Genomic DNA, 17,463 nt, shown 5'->3' on the forward strand with positions numbered 1-17,463 from the left:
CAACCGACGCAAGCAAGCACACCCTACAATTTCCCCAGAAATTGTACCCTCTCTAGTATATGATAGTTCCATTCCACTAAGTACCACCTTTCATTAGAGATGAAATAATAACTTCCTATTTCATTGTTTTCAAGCTTCTATTAGTCAAAACTAGGGCTGCAGCGATTAGTTGACATTATCGACAACATCGACAATAAAAAGTTGTCGACAAATATTTCTGTTGTCGACAAATATTTCTGTTGTCGACAAATCATCTGATCTCATAGGACCTATCTTAAGTGCCTGCAATAACGTGATTTGACCAATGTGGAGCTGTAGCGCTAGACTAATGCAGCCTTCCCGTATGCTATCTAATAGAAGAAAACAGCGCTAAAATGTCAGCGTGCAAACGGAGCAGAACAGGTCGCGTCTCAAAAAATACTGTCATCTGTAATGCGTGCAAGGTGAGACTTGCTTTCCATGGGAGCACAACGTGCATGCTGGAACATTTAAAAAGGAAACATCCCGGCACGAGGGGATGGAATCGGTGAGAAGTGAGTGTGCTGCAGCTGGAACTAAGCAAGATGGCCAGTTAGCGACACCAGTTGATAAAAATGCATTACAGACATAAAGTTAGGAATGTAAACAAATCTCTTAAATTAAGCAGCAGCGTTAAGAACTTCATTTGTAAGACAACAGGATTATGTTCCATGAAAAACAGTGAGTAATTGGACAAAAAGAGATTGGCATGTTCAGTTGGCTCAAAGTGCAATAAAAATATCTTTTTCAAAGGTGATTTCCTGGTTTCATTTATTAGTTAGAATAAGTATAACTCAATGTTTTAACAAATTGCAAAAGCTGAATAATCATTCAGTCTACTGATTAATCAGTGAAAAAATAGATGATTAGTAGACTAATCGTTTGTTGCCGCACCAGTCAAATATTCCAGTAGCACTTACAGGGATTCTGACAACGGGACAGAACTTCCAAGTGTCACCTTTCAACCGTACTCGTACATAAATTGTTCAAGAACAGCTTTCAATTTACTTTGGGTATGCCTTGTTTAGGTGTTTTAGGCTAATTTGACAAGATTCTTGAGGTTAAAATGTAGTGAAGTTAAGATAAGATCTGCTTACTAGTAATAAATTAAGATGACAAGCAGTGTGCTGTTATTCTCAAAGGCAGTAGCAGCAACCCTCCAAGACCCAAATTAAGTTCCAGTTCAAGTTATTATAACCTGTCTGGTTTTAATCTGAGTTTAAAAGCAAAACATTCGACAATGTAAAATACGTTGTTGAATGCGTTGTCTTGTCCCAAGAATTTCAGTGCCCAGTCTGACCCTGTGTTGTTCTGTGCACCTGACATTAAAAACTTGAAACAAACCCAAAATGGGGGTCAGATGGTTGAGCGGTTAGGGAATCGGGCTAGTAATCCAAAAAGGTTGCCAGTTCGATTCCCGGTCATGCCAACTGACGTTGTGTCGTTGGGCAAGGCACTTCACCCTACTTGCCTCGGGGGAATGTCCCTGTACTTACTGTAAGTCGCTCTGGATAAGAGCGTCTGCTAAATGACTAAATATAAATATAAAATATTGGCAATTGAAAATCGGCCTTGAAAAACACAGCATAACTCTTAAAGGAAAATCACTTGACAGCCCCCACGCACCACCAAACCAATGTATTCAGATCTGTGCTTTCTAAACTTAAATATATAGGAAAAGTATTCAAATTGTGTAAATAATTAAAGCTTTACATTGTAAATTATTTAACTTCCTGTAGGAGAGAAACCGTTCAGCTGTGACCAGTGCAACATGTGCTTCATTCAGAAGTACCACATGGAAAGACACAAGAGGACCCACAGCGGGGAGAAGCCATATCGATGTGACACTTGCCAACAGGTGAGTTGTAAATGTAACAGACTGTCATTCCAATGTTTATTCCTTTTTTTCTTACTTGGTTGTAAAGTAATTATTTTAATTGTTATTAATGTACTCAGGGCTAAATCGTCCCAGTCCTGTGTCAGTTTTCATTTGCATAATTTGTACTTGCTTGAAGGATCCTTTGCCATAAAGATTTGATGTTGTAGCCCATTTAATAATTATTATGCCAAAACGTTGGCTAAGTACTTGAATGTTATGTTCACTTGTTTGTTCACTGCCATTACACGGCTACGTACTAAAATGGTTGCGATGCCACACCCAAATGTGACACGCTGTAGTTAACAGGGGCGGTTGTTGGGCCAAGGTCATTTCTCAGTTTTTTTACGGATTATGAAAGTGCAGATTGTAAGCTTTCAAATGATCATACATTGAAATATGAAAATAGTAAAGAAGATACTTATATCTGAATGTTGGTAAACCTGGAAAGCTCTAGCCCAGATAATTGGCTTCAAATATTTTAGACCTTTTCACACCTTAAGAGAGGTGTGAAGTGTCGAGCCCCGGTTATTTAATCGCAGTGAAGAAAAGAAAAAGAAAACAGTATTCGCACTCGATCAAATTCCAGGAACCTGCTTCCTTGACTTATCCTAGATATGTGTTTTAACACCCAGTATTATTGTACTGTCTACATTGCAATGTACCTAGCCCGATTATGGTTCAAGTTGTGTTAAGTTGTTGGTGCAAATTGCTGTTGAATCGCATTCAACGATTTAACAGGTCAAACTAAGAAAAATTCATCCTGTGCACACTGCAATGCCTGAGATTACCGTATATTTCGGAAATAAGACGCATTTTCTATAAGCCGCACTCCACCAGAATGGGAGCTTTGTGTTTGCAAATCTGAGTATAAACCGCACTGGAATATATGCCGCACTTGATACGGGAACAATGATACCAAGCAATGCATGAGTATAGGCAATCTTACAGCATGCCGTTGTGTAACACACTTCAAAAACGAAAGTGCGTAATGTATGTTTTCTATTACCCGGTAATGAACTAATATTTACCTTTCGACGTGTGAGCTCTAAATATTTCCGACAGGGTCCCCAAAGCCCGTTATTTTTCCAAAACGGTAGCTAGCTAGCTTTAGTTAGCTTCTGGGCTTAGTTGGCTAGCATAATACTCGTAGCAATGCTACTACCATGCTAGTGTTACTTGTTAGCCTTCTCATTAGTACATTTCGAAGCCATACTAAAGCGTTTGTGGTATAGTTTTTGTCCATCGGAAAATATTCAGTTGGATTGTTCGAAATCGCTTATGCGACATTACGCTGTGAGACCCGCATTCGAACAATCACATGTGCGACACTACTCCTTAACTGGTTAAATGGCATTCACGAAAAAGTGTTTCCACTGTTGTTTTGTTATAAAAATGTGCTATAAGCCGCACCACCACAAGAACAATTGAAAATCGGGGTATAAACCGCGGCTTTATTTCCGAAAAATACGGTAGCCTATTAATTCTATTTAGTCTGTGGATGTAGGCTAAAACAAACAAAATGTACGGCAAACATGCAGAACGCATGCTTGAAAGTTGACACAACTACTTGTGAAAACATATTTAAGGATACTTCAGAATCTGTTTTTATTGCCATGCAAGTTTTCACAAACACACAATTTACTGTTGCAGGAAGGAGCATGCAATAAACATATACGGAACAATAACTACAGAGCTAAACGGGTACTCTAAGATATAAAATAGATATACATATAAATTCTTACAAAAGATATAAAATAAAATAGGGCCGCAAAATAGGCAGCATACTGCAAAATGTGCAAAGTAGGTGGTGGATGGACTTATAAATAATAGATAGTGTTATGTCATTGTGAGTCTTTGGTCTTGTTGAAGAGGTCAGCAGCAGATGGGAAGAAACTGTTCTTACAGTACTTGACTCAAGACCAAATCTGCCGATTCACCACTTGATTAGGAAGGGGGGATGGGTTTGTACTTTATAAAGACAAACACGGCCTTCATATGAAACATTACAGCTAGTAATTACAACCCCCTCGCTATATATATATATAGGGAGTCAGGTGGCTGAGAGGTTAGGAAGTCGGGCTAGTAATATGAAGGTTACCGGTTCGATTCCTAGCTGTGCAGTTGTGTCCTTGGGCAAGGCACTTCATGTCCCTGTACTTTACTGTAAGTCGCTCTTGATAAGAGCGTCTGCTAAATGTAAATGTATGTAAAGTAGCATAGGGAAAAACCAGTGGCACCATGATGCAAATCACATCACACATGACGCGCCCACAGCTCAACTGGAAGCTTAGGTAAACTAACAATTTATGAGTATTACTGATCCTAAACATTTTGTAGCTGTCAGATGGCTGAGTGGTTAGGGAATCGGGCTATTAATCAGAAGGTTGCAGGTTCGATTCCCGGGTCGGGAATCGAACTGTTACCGTGTCACCTTATTAGCAGACATTTGTCTTTTTTTTTTTTTTTTACCAATTCATAAATAATAAAGGCTATGCTGGAGGAAATCATTTTGCTTCCACTTTAGATTAAAATAGATTGACAATAGTCCAAGCCCCATGGTGCTATCATGTATGGTTCAAAGATTATCAAGGTTTACCTCTTTACATATGCAAACTGTTTAACTATCTAGCCGCCAACTGATGAAGTCAGGATTCCGCAGGTTGATAATTGGGTGCTTGCTTAGAAGCAAGCTATTGTTCGCGCACATCCCAGTCTTTATCAGACAAGAAGACACTCGATCTTTCTATCAACGCGATTACTATTGATCAAAACAGAACGAGGCTTCGGCTGTACCTACTATTAAACATATTCACGGACATGCACTGCACGAGTGATTAATTGCGATGACGGCTCTAAAAGAAGTTATAGCGAGCACATGTAACTTTATATATATTTTCTAATCAATGTATTTATTCCCAGGTGTTTTGCAATTTCCTTTTATTTTCTTCGTGCCTACTGAAGGATTCAAAATCTATGTGTCTATTCCAATATGTAATGATGGTATTCAATGACACAAATCTGTGTTCTAGAAAGAGTGGTCTGGAGTCGCAGAGGTCCGATAATATCAGCTTTAATGCAGCAGTTGGAAATCAACAAGGACAGAGCTCTGGGGTTGTCTAAGTTTCCCTACCCGCAACAGAGTTTTGGGCTGGTTCACGAAGTCCAACTGGCTATCTTTCACTGCCCCAGCATATCATATACAATGCAATTGAAAACACAAGTATCAAAAAAGGGTTGAGCTTGTTCTCTCGTGCATCGGGGAGTTGTTCTTGCCTACGCATGTTCCACCTGCTCTGGTGCCATCTCCACCCGGTTTCAAGGTTGTTTCTGAAAATGAAGAGATGGAGACACAAAGAACAGCCTGCTTCCCACACCCAGTGTGAGACCCAATGTTAAGCCTGAGCACACTTCTAAGTTCATAACTTTAATAAGCACAATGCATAACTTTAATAAGCACAATATATTCTTTACTACACTATATATATTATCATTCCAGGTTAAGAATAGCCTACCAATGGAGGCTGCGTTGGAAATCGTTAATCAAACTTTTGTCAGCATTTTGAGTGCTAAATTTGCATTTGTACAGGTGTATTCGTGCACGTCGGGCTGGCCCTCGCAACGGAACGCCAGTTTATTTTATTTTAACTGGGTGGTGCATTTATGCCGCTGATGTAGTCAATATCCATAGGTTTTTCATTTTTGTTTTTTTTATATGAAATACAAGCGCTTGACTGCAAAATGCTTCTCACAACAAATATTGATATATGCAATTAAACTACATTTACATTTAGTCATTTAGCAGACGCTCTTATCCAGAGCGACTTACAGTAAGTACAGGGACATTCCCCCGAGGCAAATAGGGTGAAGTGCCTTACCCAAGGACACAATGTCATTTTGCACGGCTGGGAATCAAACTGGCAACTGTGGAAGAAATTGGGATTTCCTGTGTGCTTACATTAATCACTAATCATTAGAACTAGTCATTGGATACTAGTTAGTACACTTATCATGTAAGCTTGCTATTAATAACAGTACATTGTGTCTATGTGTCAGGTTAATAGATGTTCGGGGTCAGGAGAAAGTACTGGCTAAACGGTCCTTGTCATGACTACAAGGAGAGCTCCAACTATGAGCTCTCTAGTGTGAGAGTTGTTATGTGTTGGGAGCAGTGAATCTTTTTCTCTGAGACTGTTGTAACGTCATTCCTGCCTGACTGTCACAATCTATGTTTACATTCTTGTGCCCTATAAAAGATGGTCCTCCGGCTTTCCGAGCGGAGAGAGACCTGGTTGAGACCTAAGCTTGGTGTTGTGTTGTCATTTATGGTCAGAAGACTGGTTTTCTCTCCCAATCTGCAGATTGATAAATACGTATTAAAATCCAGAACTCAACTGAACTTAGTCACTCCGTTTATGAAGACGGACAAACACTTTCTTCATCACAACCTTCAGATTACCAGCCTGATTTCCTAACCGCTCAGCCACCTGACTCCCTGAATGAAATGAAATGCATAATTTGGATTTACCATTGTTCCTGTGTATTCATGGAACTGATGGTAATTTTGTTGTTGTCTTATACCGCGTCTTTTGTTCAATAGGTTTTGCTTTTTGTATTTTGTTTTGAATCGCTTTAACCTTTCATCCCTCTCCTCATCTACCCATTTTCTGCAGTTTTTTTCAAGAACAGACCGGTTACTGAAGCACAAGCGGACTTGTGAAGAAGCCATAAAGAAAGGTTTGGGTCCAATCAGGATGGAGCTGGGCGAAGGGGAATTGGGTCAGGGGAGCTACTCACTCACTCAGGGAAATGCACCCGCTACTTCAGGACGAAAGAGGAGCAAGTCCAAAAACACAGAAGGAGGAGGTGAACGCAAGAGGAAGAAGGCAGCTGCCTCAGCTGCAGCTGCCTCTTCCTCTGCAGAGATGAACTGCAGCCTGGGGCTGTCAGACTATGGCATGGACCACCCCTCAGGTTCCGGCCCTGGGCCCAACATGCATGGTCGCAGCCCCAAATTAGTCTTCAAGAAGGTGGGCCGCAAGGGCATAGACAAGACCCTCTTGTCCATGGAGGATGAAGCAGGGCCCTCCGCCTCACATCATGGGCAGAAGCTGCTGTCTCAGAAATCCGTCTCAATTGACCATGTTGGCAGCTCAGTCCTCCTAGATGGCATGGGGCTCCTCCATGCATCTGGCGGCGCCAAACAAGGCCCCATCACCAGCAGCAACTACGATGATGCCATGCAATTTGTAAAGAAGCGTCGCTACCTCCATGCAGCCAATAATGACTACGGAGCCAACTCTCTCCATATGCCACCCAGCAGCAGTGTCATCCAGGGTTCCCTTGAGCCTGAGCCTACTCTAACCATGCTGGACACTTCGCCTCTGGACATAAAGCACGACAAGTCAGGCATCCCTGACGAGGTGCTCCAGAGCCTTCTCGACCACTACACCCAAAAGTCTGATGGGGCACATCATCACGACGTAACGTTTGACCTGTCTGACCACCCGCACCATGTGGACCTTCAGCCTGCTGCTCCCGTCACCCCTGAGCTGGAAGATGACTCGCCCAACGATGGTGACAAGGCAGTGGTGATGAGTGAGTACTCCAAGTTCCTGCTTCAGGCCCTGGAGCGCACCAGTCACAGCGGGCCCTTCCCCACCCTGGGCCCCAGTGGGCCCTTCCCCACCCTGCTTTCAAGCAGCTCCAGCCCTACGGGGCCCCTGTTCTCAGATAAGCATGTCTACACTACGTCCCCGCTTGAGTGTGGCTACCCACCTACTGTCTCCTCCCCGCTGCCCACATCCTCTTCATCATCCTCCTCCAAGTCACACTATGGGATGCTGGTAGGCTCTCCCTCCCAGCCGGGTTACCACCTCAGCAGCTTGGATCCCACCAGCCATCAGCAGCTCACCCCGTCTCAGGAGCTGACAGAGCAGATGGAGAAGCAGCCTTCCCCAGGGTACTCCCTCCCCAGCCAGGAGCTGACAGTTGCTAGAACCCACAAGGAGCAGCAGACCAAGGGCAGTGGAAGCAATGGAGGCACTAACGGTTCCAGCTACACGCCAGCTCCCCCAGATCTGGACACGCCCAAGGAAACTGACCTGCGGGCAACCTACCAGATTGAGAACTTTGCCCAGGCCTTTGGCTCCCAGTTCAAGTCGGGTCGCCATACCCCTTTGAGTTATAGTTCAGACTCTGGGGCGGAGGTTGATCACCGAATACGGACTCCCGTGTCAGAATTCTCAGGGTTTACCAGTTTGTTAGCTGATGTCAGTGAGCCAGTCAGTACAGGATCAAAAACCCCAACAAGCCAAAGTTTCAGGTAAAAGTTTGACGAGGTGAACATTTGGGGTGTTATTTTGTTGTTTTCCATGTCCACATAACTCCCAAAATTTTGTTATTTTTGTCAATTTGTTTTAAACACTGCCATTACATGATGATACGAAACTCTACCAGGTAAGGTCTTCAAGACCTCAAATGCAATTTGTTTAATATTCTCTTTTTTAATCTGTATTTAGTCTCATTTTAAGTGTAGTTGAGTATGACCGTAAAAATAGATTTAAATGTAACTTAAAATTAGGGATAGTGTTAAACTTTCTAGATTTTAGTTTCTTTCTGTGAACTTGTTTTACCAATCATCAAACTGTTGTAAAATAATGAATGATGTTGATAATTTCTGTAATAAAGTTTGTGGCAGGGAAATGCCCAGAATTCAAATGGCAAAAAGTATATATTGTCTGTTACAATAATAATTACTCAGGAAATTGGCAAAATTGTGTAATAAGGGGACTTTGTACTATGAGATGCAATTAGCACACTTTTTCGTGTACTTTGAGACTAGAAGCTTTGTTGTTGTTTTTACTCCTCAAAGAACAAAGACGTGTTAGAGATATTCCCTGTTCAGTAATGTTGGCAATGCTTTTTCTCAACGTGTAGCTGTGTAGAGATTACGGTACTCCTGTGTAAATTTTACAATGTACACACTTGTGATATTTGGGAAACTTGGATATTTATACACAACTATTGATGCATATAGGTCAGGCTTGAACCAAAAGAATGGGGATAAACCTGATTATCATTTGGTTTATATACAATGTCCCGATACATGAACCCTTAGTATGCCCACACCTGTGGCTTACAGAGGGTATATCTCATCATAGCTGCAGATTAGCAAATAAAATGGACTTCCTCCTTGTAGGCTACTAGTTTGTCGTCCCCCCACATTCAATATTTACTCCACTCCTAGTTCTCTTTTTGTCAATGGAATAAAACAAGCACTTTTTCCACAAATACAAGCAAAAATAGTTCAATTATGAATGCACCAACAGTGATTTTTATGAGGAGCAAACTGTGAACAAGAATTTGATAGGGTAATATTGGCCAATACTGTATCAGTTGTCTTAAACATGGGATCGATAGATATGATACTGGACATTTTGAATTGTATTATTATTTTTTAATTCAAACAGTTTTTTTTCTGTGTGTGTGTGTGTGTGGGGGGGGGGGGTGTATGTTTTTTGGGGGGGGGCGTTGAATGCCACTTTTTTTATTCTGTAAACAAACCAACTTGTAATTTATTATTTTGTTGCTACAGCAGACACCAGATATGTTATGTATTTACTGGACCTTTAATTATTTTGGGCCCACAGAATCAGGAATGATACAGAAAATATATTCCTTGATACAGACTTGAAGTTAAGTCTATGTGCAGAAATGCAGTTCCTGATAAACTCCCAGGAAAAAAACTATGGCCTTCTTTGTCTTCCCCAGCTAAAGCTATTCTATCCCAGCAGCGAGGGTAGATAGTTAAGTTCATTACCAGTGTGCCCTCCAATTCTCCTGTCTGTGACTCTACAGCCAAAATACCTTGGATCTGCTCAGATCACAGAGACTGACTGACTGACTGACCACTTCACCCTAAACACACACGATGCTTTTGAGAGAGAGAGGGGGGGAGAGAGAGAGAGAGAGATAGAGGGAGGGAGGGAAACAAGATCGTATTTACCTAAATATACCTCATATCACTTTGAAGCGTAAAGAAGCAGGGACACACGTTTCATTTATGTAGTGGTAATATTTGTAGTATAGGTTAAACATATTGTATAATCATGTAACACTGCTTGTGTTTACAATTATAGAGAGCAATTGACTAATTGAAATGCAAATGTATGTCTTATTCATTATCTGTAAAGCATTCACACCAAGCAGTGTTGCATTCTAGATGCCTCATAGAACTTTTGTTTCTCATGTTATATCCCTTATTTTTGTTACTTGCCATAATGTGTTTTGATATGATCTGTAGAAGGATATTGTTTACAACAATGTACAAAAAAACACTAATGTGTGTTAAATTGTGTTTCTTCTGATATGCATGATATGAAGATTTTGTATGGCTTTTTTCTGATTGTTACTGCAACACCAAATTTTGTAACAGATGCCTCCCCACCGTGATTTGTTTTTGACCCTTGTGATAAGATGTCCAGGGCTGTACCTGTTATTGAATTTAGAAACCAATTAGAGAAGCCAATAAAACATTTGTTACAAAATACCTTGCAGACTTGTGTGTAATTGTCTGTCAGGTCCAGGTCCCTGTGTTTTATAGTCAAGACAATTTATGCAAAACAATATATTTAAGCAGGTTAGTCATGCTGTATAATGTTTTCCAATCCTCTGGTTTAGGATAAAGGTTTTGAATATCAAGGATTCTATGATGTAACTAAAATGTTCCTGATGTGTTTTTAGCTTCTTTCTAGTTTCAACTCTATTCTGTCTGCTTCATATATCCAGTCACATACACCACAACTCGTCTGTAGGAGAAGAATGCCTTCTCCCCTGTTGGAAACATTAAACAGTTTGGCTCGTGCTCAAAAGCTTGATCGCAATAGTTGCAGAGGAAGATGACCCGATGACTGCAGTTATCCATTTCTCTTAAATATTGAGATTTTAGGTCACATGACATGAAAACTTCACTTTAGGAGGTTATTTAACATTAATATGAGTTCCCCTAGCCTGCCTTTGGTCCCCCAGTGACTAGAAATTTCAATAGGTGTAAACCAAGCCCTTGGTATTCTTCTCCGCCTTTGAGAAAATGAAAGCTGAAACGCTCTGTTTGAAAATCCTCTCCTTGTGATGTCACAAGGAGGAAGGTTACCTCCCATCTCTCTGCTTTGCCCGCCCAGAGAATCTGGCTAGTGATGGGAAGTTCGGATCCTTTTACGGACTCGGTTCTTTGAATATCGTTCATTAAAAGGAACAAATCTTTTTTCGAGTCATTCGTTCATTTCAATTTGGGGGGGGGTTGCTCAACATTTTATAGCCAATTCCCTGGCAAACACATACATCATATTCTCATGTAGGTTAGTGCATGTAAACCAGCAGATACTATTTTAAAAGAAATTCCTGCATTAAAATAATGTATCATGACAGTTTGTATGATTTGAAATGGTCATTTATTATCACACTAACATTTACCAATTATCACGGCAAACACTTACGCTCCACTGAACTGTAAGTAAAGTACAAAAAAGTTAAAATAACGAAACCTGTAATTATTACTTTCAACGACTATCATTCACGTCTTACTAAACCTAGTCACGCCAAAGTGAACGAGGTAAACAAATCAATTTCTGTTTCCTCTTCTGAGCTTATGCAGGTCGCGTGAAAAATTATCCAAAGATACGTATCCGAACACCCAGTCAAAATGAACAAATCATTTCTGCTCGATCTAGCTACCAGTACTGAGCCTATGCAGGTCACGTGAAAAAGGATCCAAAGACTCGTACCCGGCAGATGAACGAATCGTTCACCTCCCGGCCGTGTCTTCGGATCAATGTTTCGTTCCTCTATGGAAGCAAATCGTGACCAAAATTTAAATGCATTAGCAGAAATGATTTTTCATTTTAAGAATGTGGCTGCATTATTGGACTCATAAATAAAATTTGTAATCAATCATTCTATTTGCATTTTCTTCTTCAAGACTGCACATTTTATGCCATAATCAAAAAGAAAACAGAGCGGACATTACTGCTGGAACCACAACTCTTTGTAGCCAGTCAAAGGCAAGTGCAGCCGCCCCCTGGTCGGGCCACCCCCTGGTCGGGCCACCCCCTGGAACTGGCTGCTCCAAATATACCTTGGATACCAGTCTGATGTTGCAACTGTTGTGTCAAGACAACCTTGCACAAAAATCTGATATGGGGACATGTATCTGGCAGTCCTCAGTAGGTAGTGATTCCATTGATTGCAAAACAATCCAAGGTCACGTTTTATACGAGGCAGGTAAACGAAGTGAAGAGCCCAAAGATGCCTTTCGTTGTTGGCAATAATGATTCCTTCATTTTCTCTATAGATATGTAAACAAGGAGCGGTAGACATCTGTTTCAAGTCTTATTGTCAGGTACACAGAACACCACAAAGTCAGACTGGGCACTGACATTTTTGCGACAAGTCAATGCAAAGCAACCTGGCATAACATAATAAGTACTTAGATTACATCTATGATAAGCTAAAAGAAATGATAATAACAAATTATAAACCTCCTAAATATACAAAATAGAATACAATATATTAGACCTCTAATACAGATAATGACCTATACTAACCTAAGACAAGTGGGGTACAGTTAGTGCAATATTGCTGATAGTGCAACCAGTAGCTGAAAGTGACAGTGTGTAAAGTGACTAGTGAGAAACGCATCAATGTAAAGTGGTTAGTGGTGGCCTGCCGATGATAAACTCAGCAGACCTGACCACACTACGTAGGACCTTGCGTTTTTTTGTCACCCCTCTCCAGACATCGCCCCACAGTCTTTCAATGCGTTGATTATGAGTGCTCATCCCTCTTAAAGCACTCCCTCGGGCTGATCCTCGGAAGACATCCATGAAGAGACAAATGGCGTTGTTTTCCCCTCCATAGTCACATCTGACTCTGGATGGGACACCAAACTGGGCGACTGCTTCCGAAAACAGGTCCGAAAACAGGTCCATTACAATGTCAGACGTTAAAAACGGCCGTGTACAGACGTTAAAACGTGTACAGACGTTAAAATATATCGCCTGTACACGAACGAGAATTCAGACGTTTTGGCACGTTGGCGTTCCATAAAAATGTAACGTCTGTACACGTTTGGACCATCTATGCTTCCATGCTATTGGTTGGGACCAACACAGCCACCCCCCATTTTGACCTAGTGTCTGCGCTAGGCTGTACGTAGTCCTACTGTGATCATGTGGGCTCTTACATAGCTATCATTTAGTATTTGGGACAGTCCATTTGTGTGGGGAAGAACAACTTGTGCGGTTTATCCTGTATCACACTCCAGTCCAGTAGGTGGCGATGATGCACCTATACCTTGTTTGCTAACCGCCATTAAAAGAACTAAAGAAGAAGACGAACACTGTGTGTGATTTCGAATTCTGGTGGAGGCAAATAGCAGAAAATGAGACCACAAACATTCTGCTCAGACTTTTGCAGAATGTACCCGACTTTTGTCTTCAGATGACCAGGATTATATACAGACTGTTCTAACCAGGTAAGCTATCAATTAGCAACGTTTTATATTGTAAATTACGGCAACTTATATTTTATTGTATATTTTACTAGGGATGGGAAAACGATGCCTTGTGAAGCTTTGGTGGTTTCTTCCGGATTGTGCCGAACCAAAGAGCCGAACTATTGGCGCATTGAAATTGGAGAGCACAGTGACATCTAGTGGTCAGCTAAAATCATAGCAGCCATCTCAACTGAATGAGATGTACCAGTAGTTTCGACGGTACTTCGCCTGTTAATTATTCAATGTCTTCATTTTTGTAAGGCTACGTGGTGGTCTAATATTCGTGTTCATTCATTAAAACCATACATGTGTATTTGAGAACTGTGTAATTTTCATACAATAAATGTGTTTTACTGTGATGTTCAACTAGTCTACACCACACTTTGTAATGTTCAGCAAACAGTATAAGGGCGGTAGAATGCTTAAGTGTATGGAAGTATTAAATGACCGCTGATACAGAGTAGTAGCCTACACGACCACTCTGCTTATATAGCTGTCTCTTTCCTTACATTTGTGATATGTATTGTGAATCAGGGGAATATTTGTGGGGACAGTGGGGATGTGCTTGTGCAATATGAAAAGGCAGTGTACCATAACGGGGTTCGGGGGAATGTGTTTGTGCAACAGTCTGATTTGAGAACATTTATAAGTTCTTATTCAGGAACAGGATTTGTTCGACTGTACTGGGTTTCAGGCGGCTTCTCCTCTGGCTCACAATTTCTCCAGCCTTGGAGAAGATCCTCTCACAAGGCACTGAGGATGCTGGTGTGCACAGAAACTGCATGGCCACTTTAAATAACGGAGGGTAAAGGGCCTTGCGTGTGACCCAGTAGTCCAGAGGGTCCTCCGTCCTGGCCACATTTGGGGGATAACATATCAAAATGTTCCTATACTCTTGATCGCTTTCTTCCTCCGGTAGCATCCATATCATCTTCTACTTTCTGCTCTTCTGCTAATATAACCTACTTCTCTTCTGCTGATGAACTATACTATTCTGCTAATGTAACCTACTTCTCGTCTGCTAATGATAATTCTCTAATCGTCTTCTAATAATAACTATGTACTCTACTAATGACTGTTTGCGCTTCTGCCAATGTAGTGTTCGCCTCCTATTAAGACGACAAGCACTGGTTTCTTTCCCTCTTTTAAGGTTTAGAAGTGCGCCAGAACTTTGAACCAGTTCGTGACGTCTGAAGCATTGAACGTCATCAATCACGTGGCATCGTCATTTGACACAAGCTCCAAACCACTTTTTCGAAACTGCGTATTGGTTTTGCGACACAAGCATCGATGCGTCAGTGCCATATGTCCCATCCCTATATTTTACTTTAATTCTAATTCCACTTATTATAGCTAGTTATGTACCCTTAGTATAGTTAGTCCTCATGTTTAAATTTAAGATTACATGTTTAATATGCACATTCCTACCAAAGCAAATTCCTTGTCTGTGCAAACTTTCATGGCGAATAAAACCCATTCAGATTTTTATTCTGATTTAGCCAAGTCACTTGTTTTGTATAGCTGTTTGGCTAGTCCTGTCCTCCAGAGGCCTGTTCCATAAAGCGAGTTTAACGAATAAGCCAGACTTATGTCAATTAGTCGGACTCATTTCTAGTTCATTCGGTTCCATAAAGCTAGCTCAACGTAGTTCTAACTCGGTTACTATGGCAACTTAGGCTGCGAAACTAGTCTGGTCCGGGGCAGGCTAAGGGTGCTTTCACACCTGACATGTTTGGTCCGTTTCAATCGGACCATGGTCCATTTTCTCTGAAAGTCCGGTTCGTTTTGAGAGGTGAGAACACGCATTCGAACTCCGGTGCGGACGAAACATCCGAACCATGGTCCCCCTAAAAAGACGGGACTCGGTCCGGTTCGAAGTGAACCATTGTTCGGTTTGCTTTAGGTCTGAACGTAATCAGACTTAATATTGACCTATTCCAGGAAACAAACCAAAATGTAATGCATTGTGGGTTGAAAAAGGAATTGACACTTGGCGGAGACAGCTGTGCCACTCATTATCAGCAAAATTAGTTGAGGGAAAACGTGGGGGAATGATAAAGTGAAGGCTCTTCGGCAAATATGGGCTGATGATCATATTGCAGAGACACATAACAGTAGCGATGTATTTAAATTATTTGGTGATATACTGAAATAAAGGGTCAGCATTGCACAGTAGACCAATGTCGGTTGAAAGTTAGACAGCTAAAAGTGCGTGATGTTCTATGGAAAAGTGGTAGCTCGTCGGACGAAAAATCTTTTTTCCCATGCATGGTTTGATAACCTGGATATAATCCTGAGTAAAAGACCAACGAGCAACCCAAAAAACATGTCGTGGTGGAACACCAAATCATAACAATTGAAGATAGTATTGACATCGCCATACGCTGCTGTTGTCGTGACAACCCAGCTAGCATGGAGGAATCAGGCTGATTCCGGCAGAATGTCGGGACAATCGGCTGAGAATCGGACTCGGCAGACGGCATTGGCCCGAGTCTGGCCCGATTTCGGCGGTATGGGTTATGGCTAAGATGCGGTTATTGAGCTCGGGCCGATTCCGGTGAGAGTTATCTGGCCCGACTGTTATGCAAATAAGAGGGTATGTGTTATGATGCACATGAGCTGCAGTGGTAAATTTGTCTAAACTTTTTGAGACGTGTTGCTTCCATCACATTCAAAACTACCTTATTTACTTAAAATGATACATTTCATCAGTTTAAACATTCTATGTTCTGTAAATAACATATAGGTTTATCAAATTTGCTAATCATTGTATTCTGTTTACTTTATTTTACACAATGTTCCAACTTTTTTGGAAATGTGGTTGTATGCCATTTATTTCCAACTCTGCCCCAGCATGTCATAGTGATCAATGTTCTCATCTGCAGAAAAATGTGTAGATTTAATAAATGAGACACTGAACTGAAAATATAATTCTTTATTTACTATCAACAAGAACAGAAACAATCATTGGTGATGTGTAATATTAAGCAGGCATTCTCTGTATAGCAGACCAACGCTGTATAATCACACACAATGCAAATGTGTTTTAATTATTTTGTTAAGTGTTAATGTGATCCAAAGGAATTACATTTACAAAGACAATTCATCAAAGAATCTCAGTTCTTCCTTAATGAAGCCAATTGTCATTTTGACAAAGAATACATCAGAATCTTCATATAAAGCAACTATAGAAATTGCTGAATAATATTTATACAGTACATTTTCGTGCAGAGTTTGCAGCTCAAAGTGCTGTCCATAAACAAACACGTAAGAAAGGATGTGCAGATATGGTTTCAACATGATCTATGCAAGCCCCCCACTGAAGCGTCACAGCTGGCAGTGGACACAACTAGGACTTCAGACTCCTGGCCATGAACATTCCCTGCTAGCCTACATCATCCAGTTTTACATTCTGGACCAGTGGGTTCTTTCCTGTCCATACCATCTCTTTCAAGGAGCTTGGTGCTCTCCCCTTACTACTCAGAGACCAGGTAAAAGCATGAACCACACAAATGATCATTTGCAGCCAATTCTACATATGTGAATTTTGTGTATTCTAATACAAGATCATTTCTCATAGGCTTGCTTTCTACAACCATGGCATCAGGTTTCTACAACTTGACTAAAGGAGAGAGTATATGAACAAGTGAGTAATTATGATAGCTTGCTCCATTAATAATAAAGTACCAAAACATTAAAGAATTAATTAAGTAATTCAGACCAGAATTGCATAGATGTTACAGTATGTGCAGTATTATACATATGGTTTGCATACCAATATACATATACTGTAAGTACACAATTATGTGCAGTGCAGAATATGAATATAATTTATATATATGTTTATAATGTAAATAAAAAGTGACTAGGGATGTGGTTTGGGTGTAATTTTGTGTGTGGCAGGTCTGTGACTGTTGGTGAAGGAGCAAAGAGTCCTGTACTGCCTCCCAAGATTAGGTGGCAACCAGTCAGTGGTTAGGGTCCTCTTTAGGCTCTCCTCAGGAAGACCAGGAGA

The 17,463-nt window shown here is 40.9% G+C and overlaps 2 protein-coding genes across 3 annotated transcripts in view; both read left to right on the top strand.

Annotated features, from left to right (window-relative positions):
- Window positions 1-10,445, top strand: part of znf281b (zinc finger protein 281b) — a 35,646-nt gene extending 25,201 nt beyond the window's left edge. The window contains exons 6-7 of the mRNA XM_067244590.1: window positions 1,758-1,876; window positions 6,568-10,445. Coding sequence (XP_067100691.1) covers window positions 1,758-1,876; window positions 6,568-8,223 — 1,775 coding nt within the window. The 3' untranslated portion in view covers window positions 8,224-10,445. The remainder of the gene's footprint in view (window positions 1-1,757; window positions 1,877-6,567) is intronic.
- A 2,827-nt stretch (window positions 10,446-13,272) lies between these two features.
- The window catches only part of LOC136950321 (uncharacterized), a 156,738-nt gene continuing 152,547 nt past the window's right edge, over window positions 13,273-17,463 (top strand). The window contains exons 1-2 of one of the 2 annotated variants that reach the window (XR_010877483.1): window positions 13,273-13,427; window positions 13,499-13,774. The gene's annotated coding sequence lies outside the window, so the exon portion shown is untranslated. Of the gene's footprint in view, window positions 13,428-13,498; window positions 13,775-17,463 lie in introns of those variants that run through there. The other variant, XM_067244593.1, reaches the window with a different exon arrangement.

This window comes from Osmerus mordax, chromosome 10 (assembly GCF_038355195.1).
Source record: "Osmerus mordax isolate fOsmMor3 chromosome 10, fOsmMor3.pri, whole genome shotgun sequence".
In the NCBI taxonomy this organism is placed as follows: Eukaryota; Metazoa; Chordata; class Actinopteri; order Osmeriformes; family Osmeridae; genus Osmerus; species Osmerus mordax.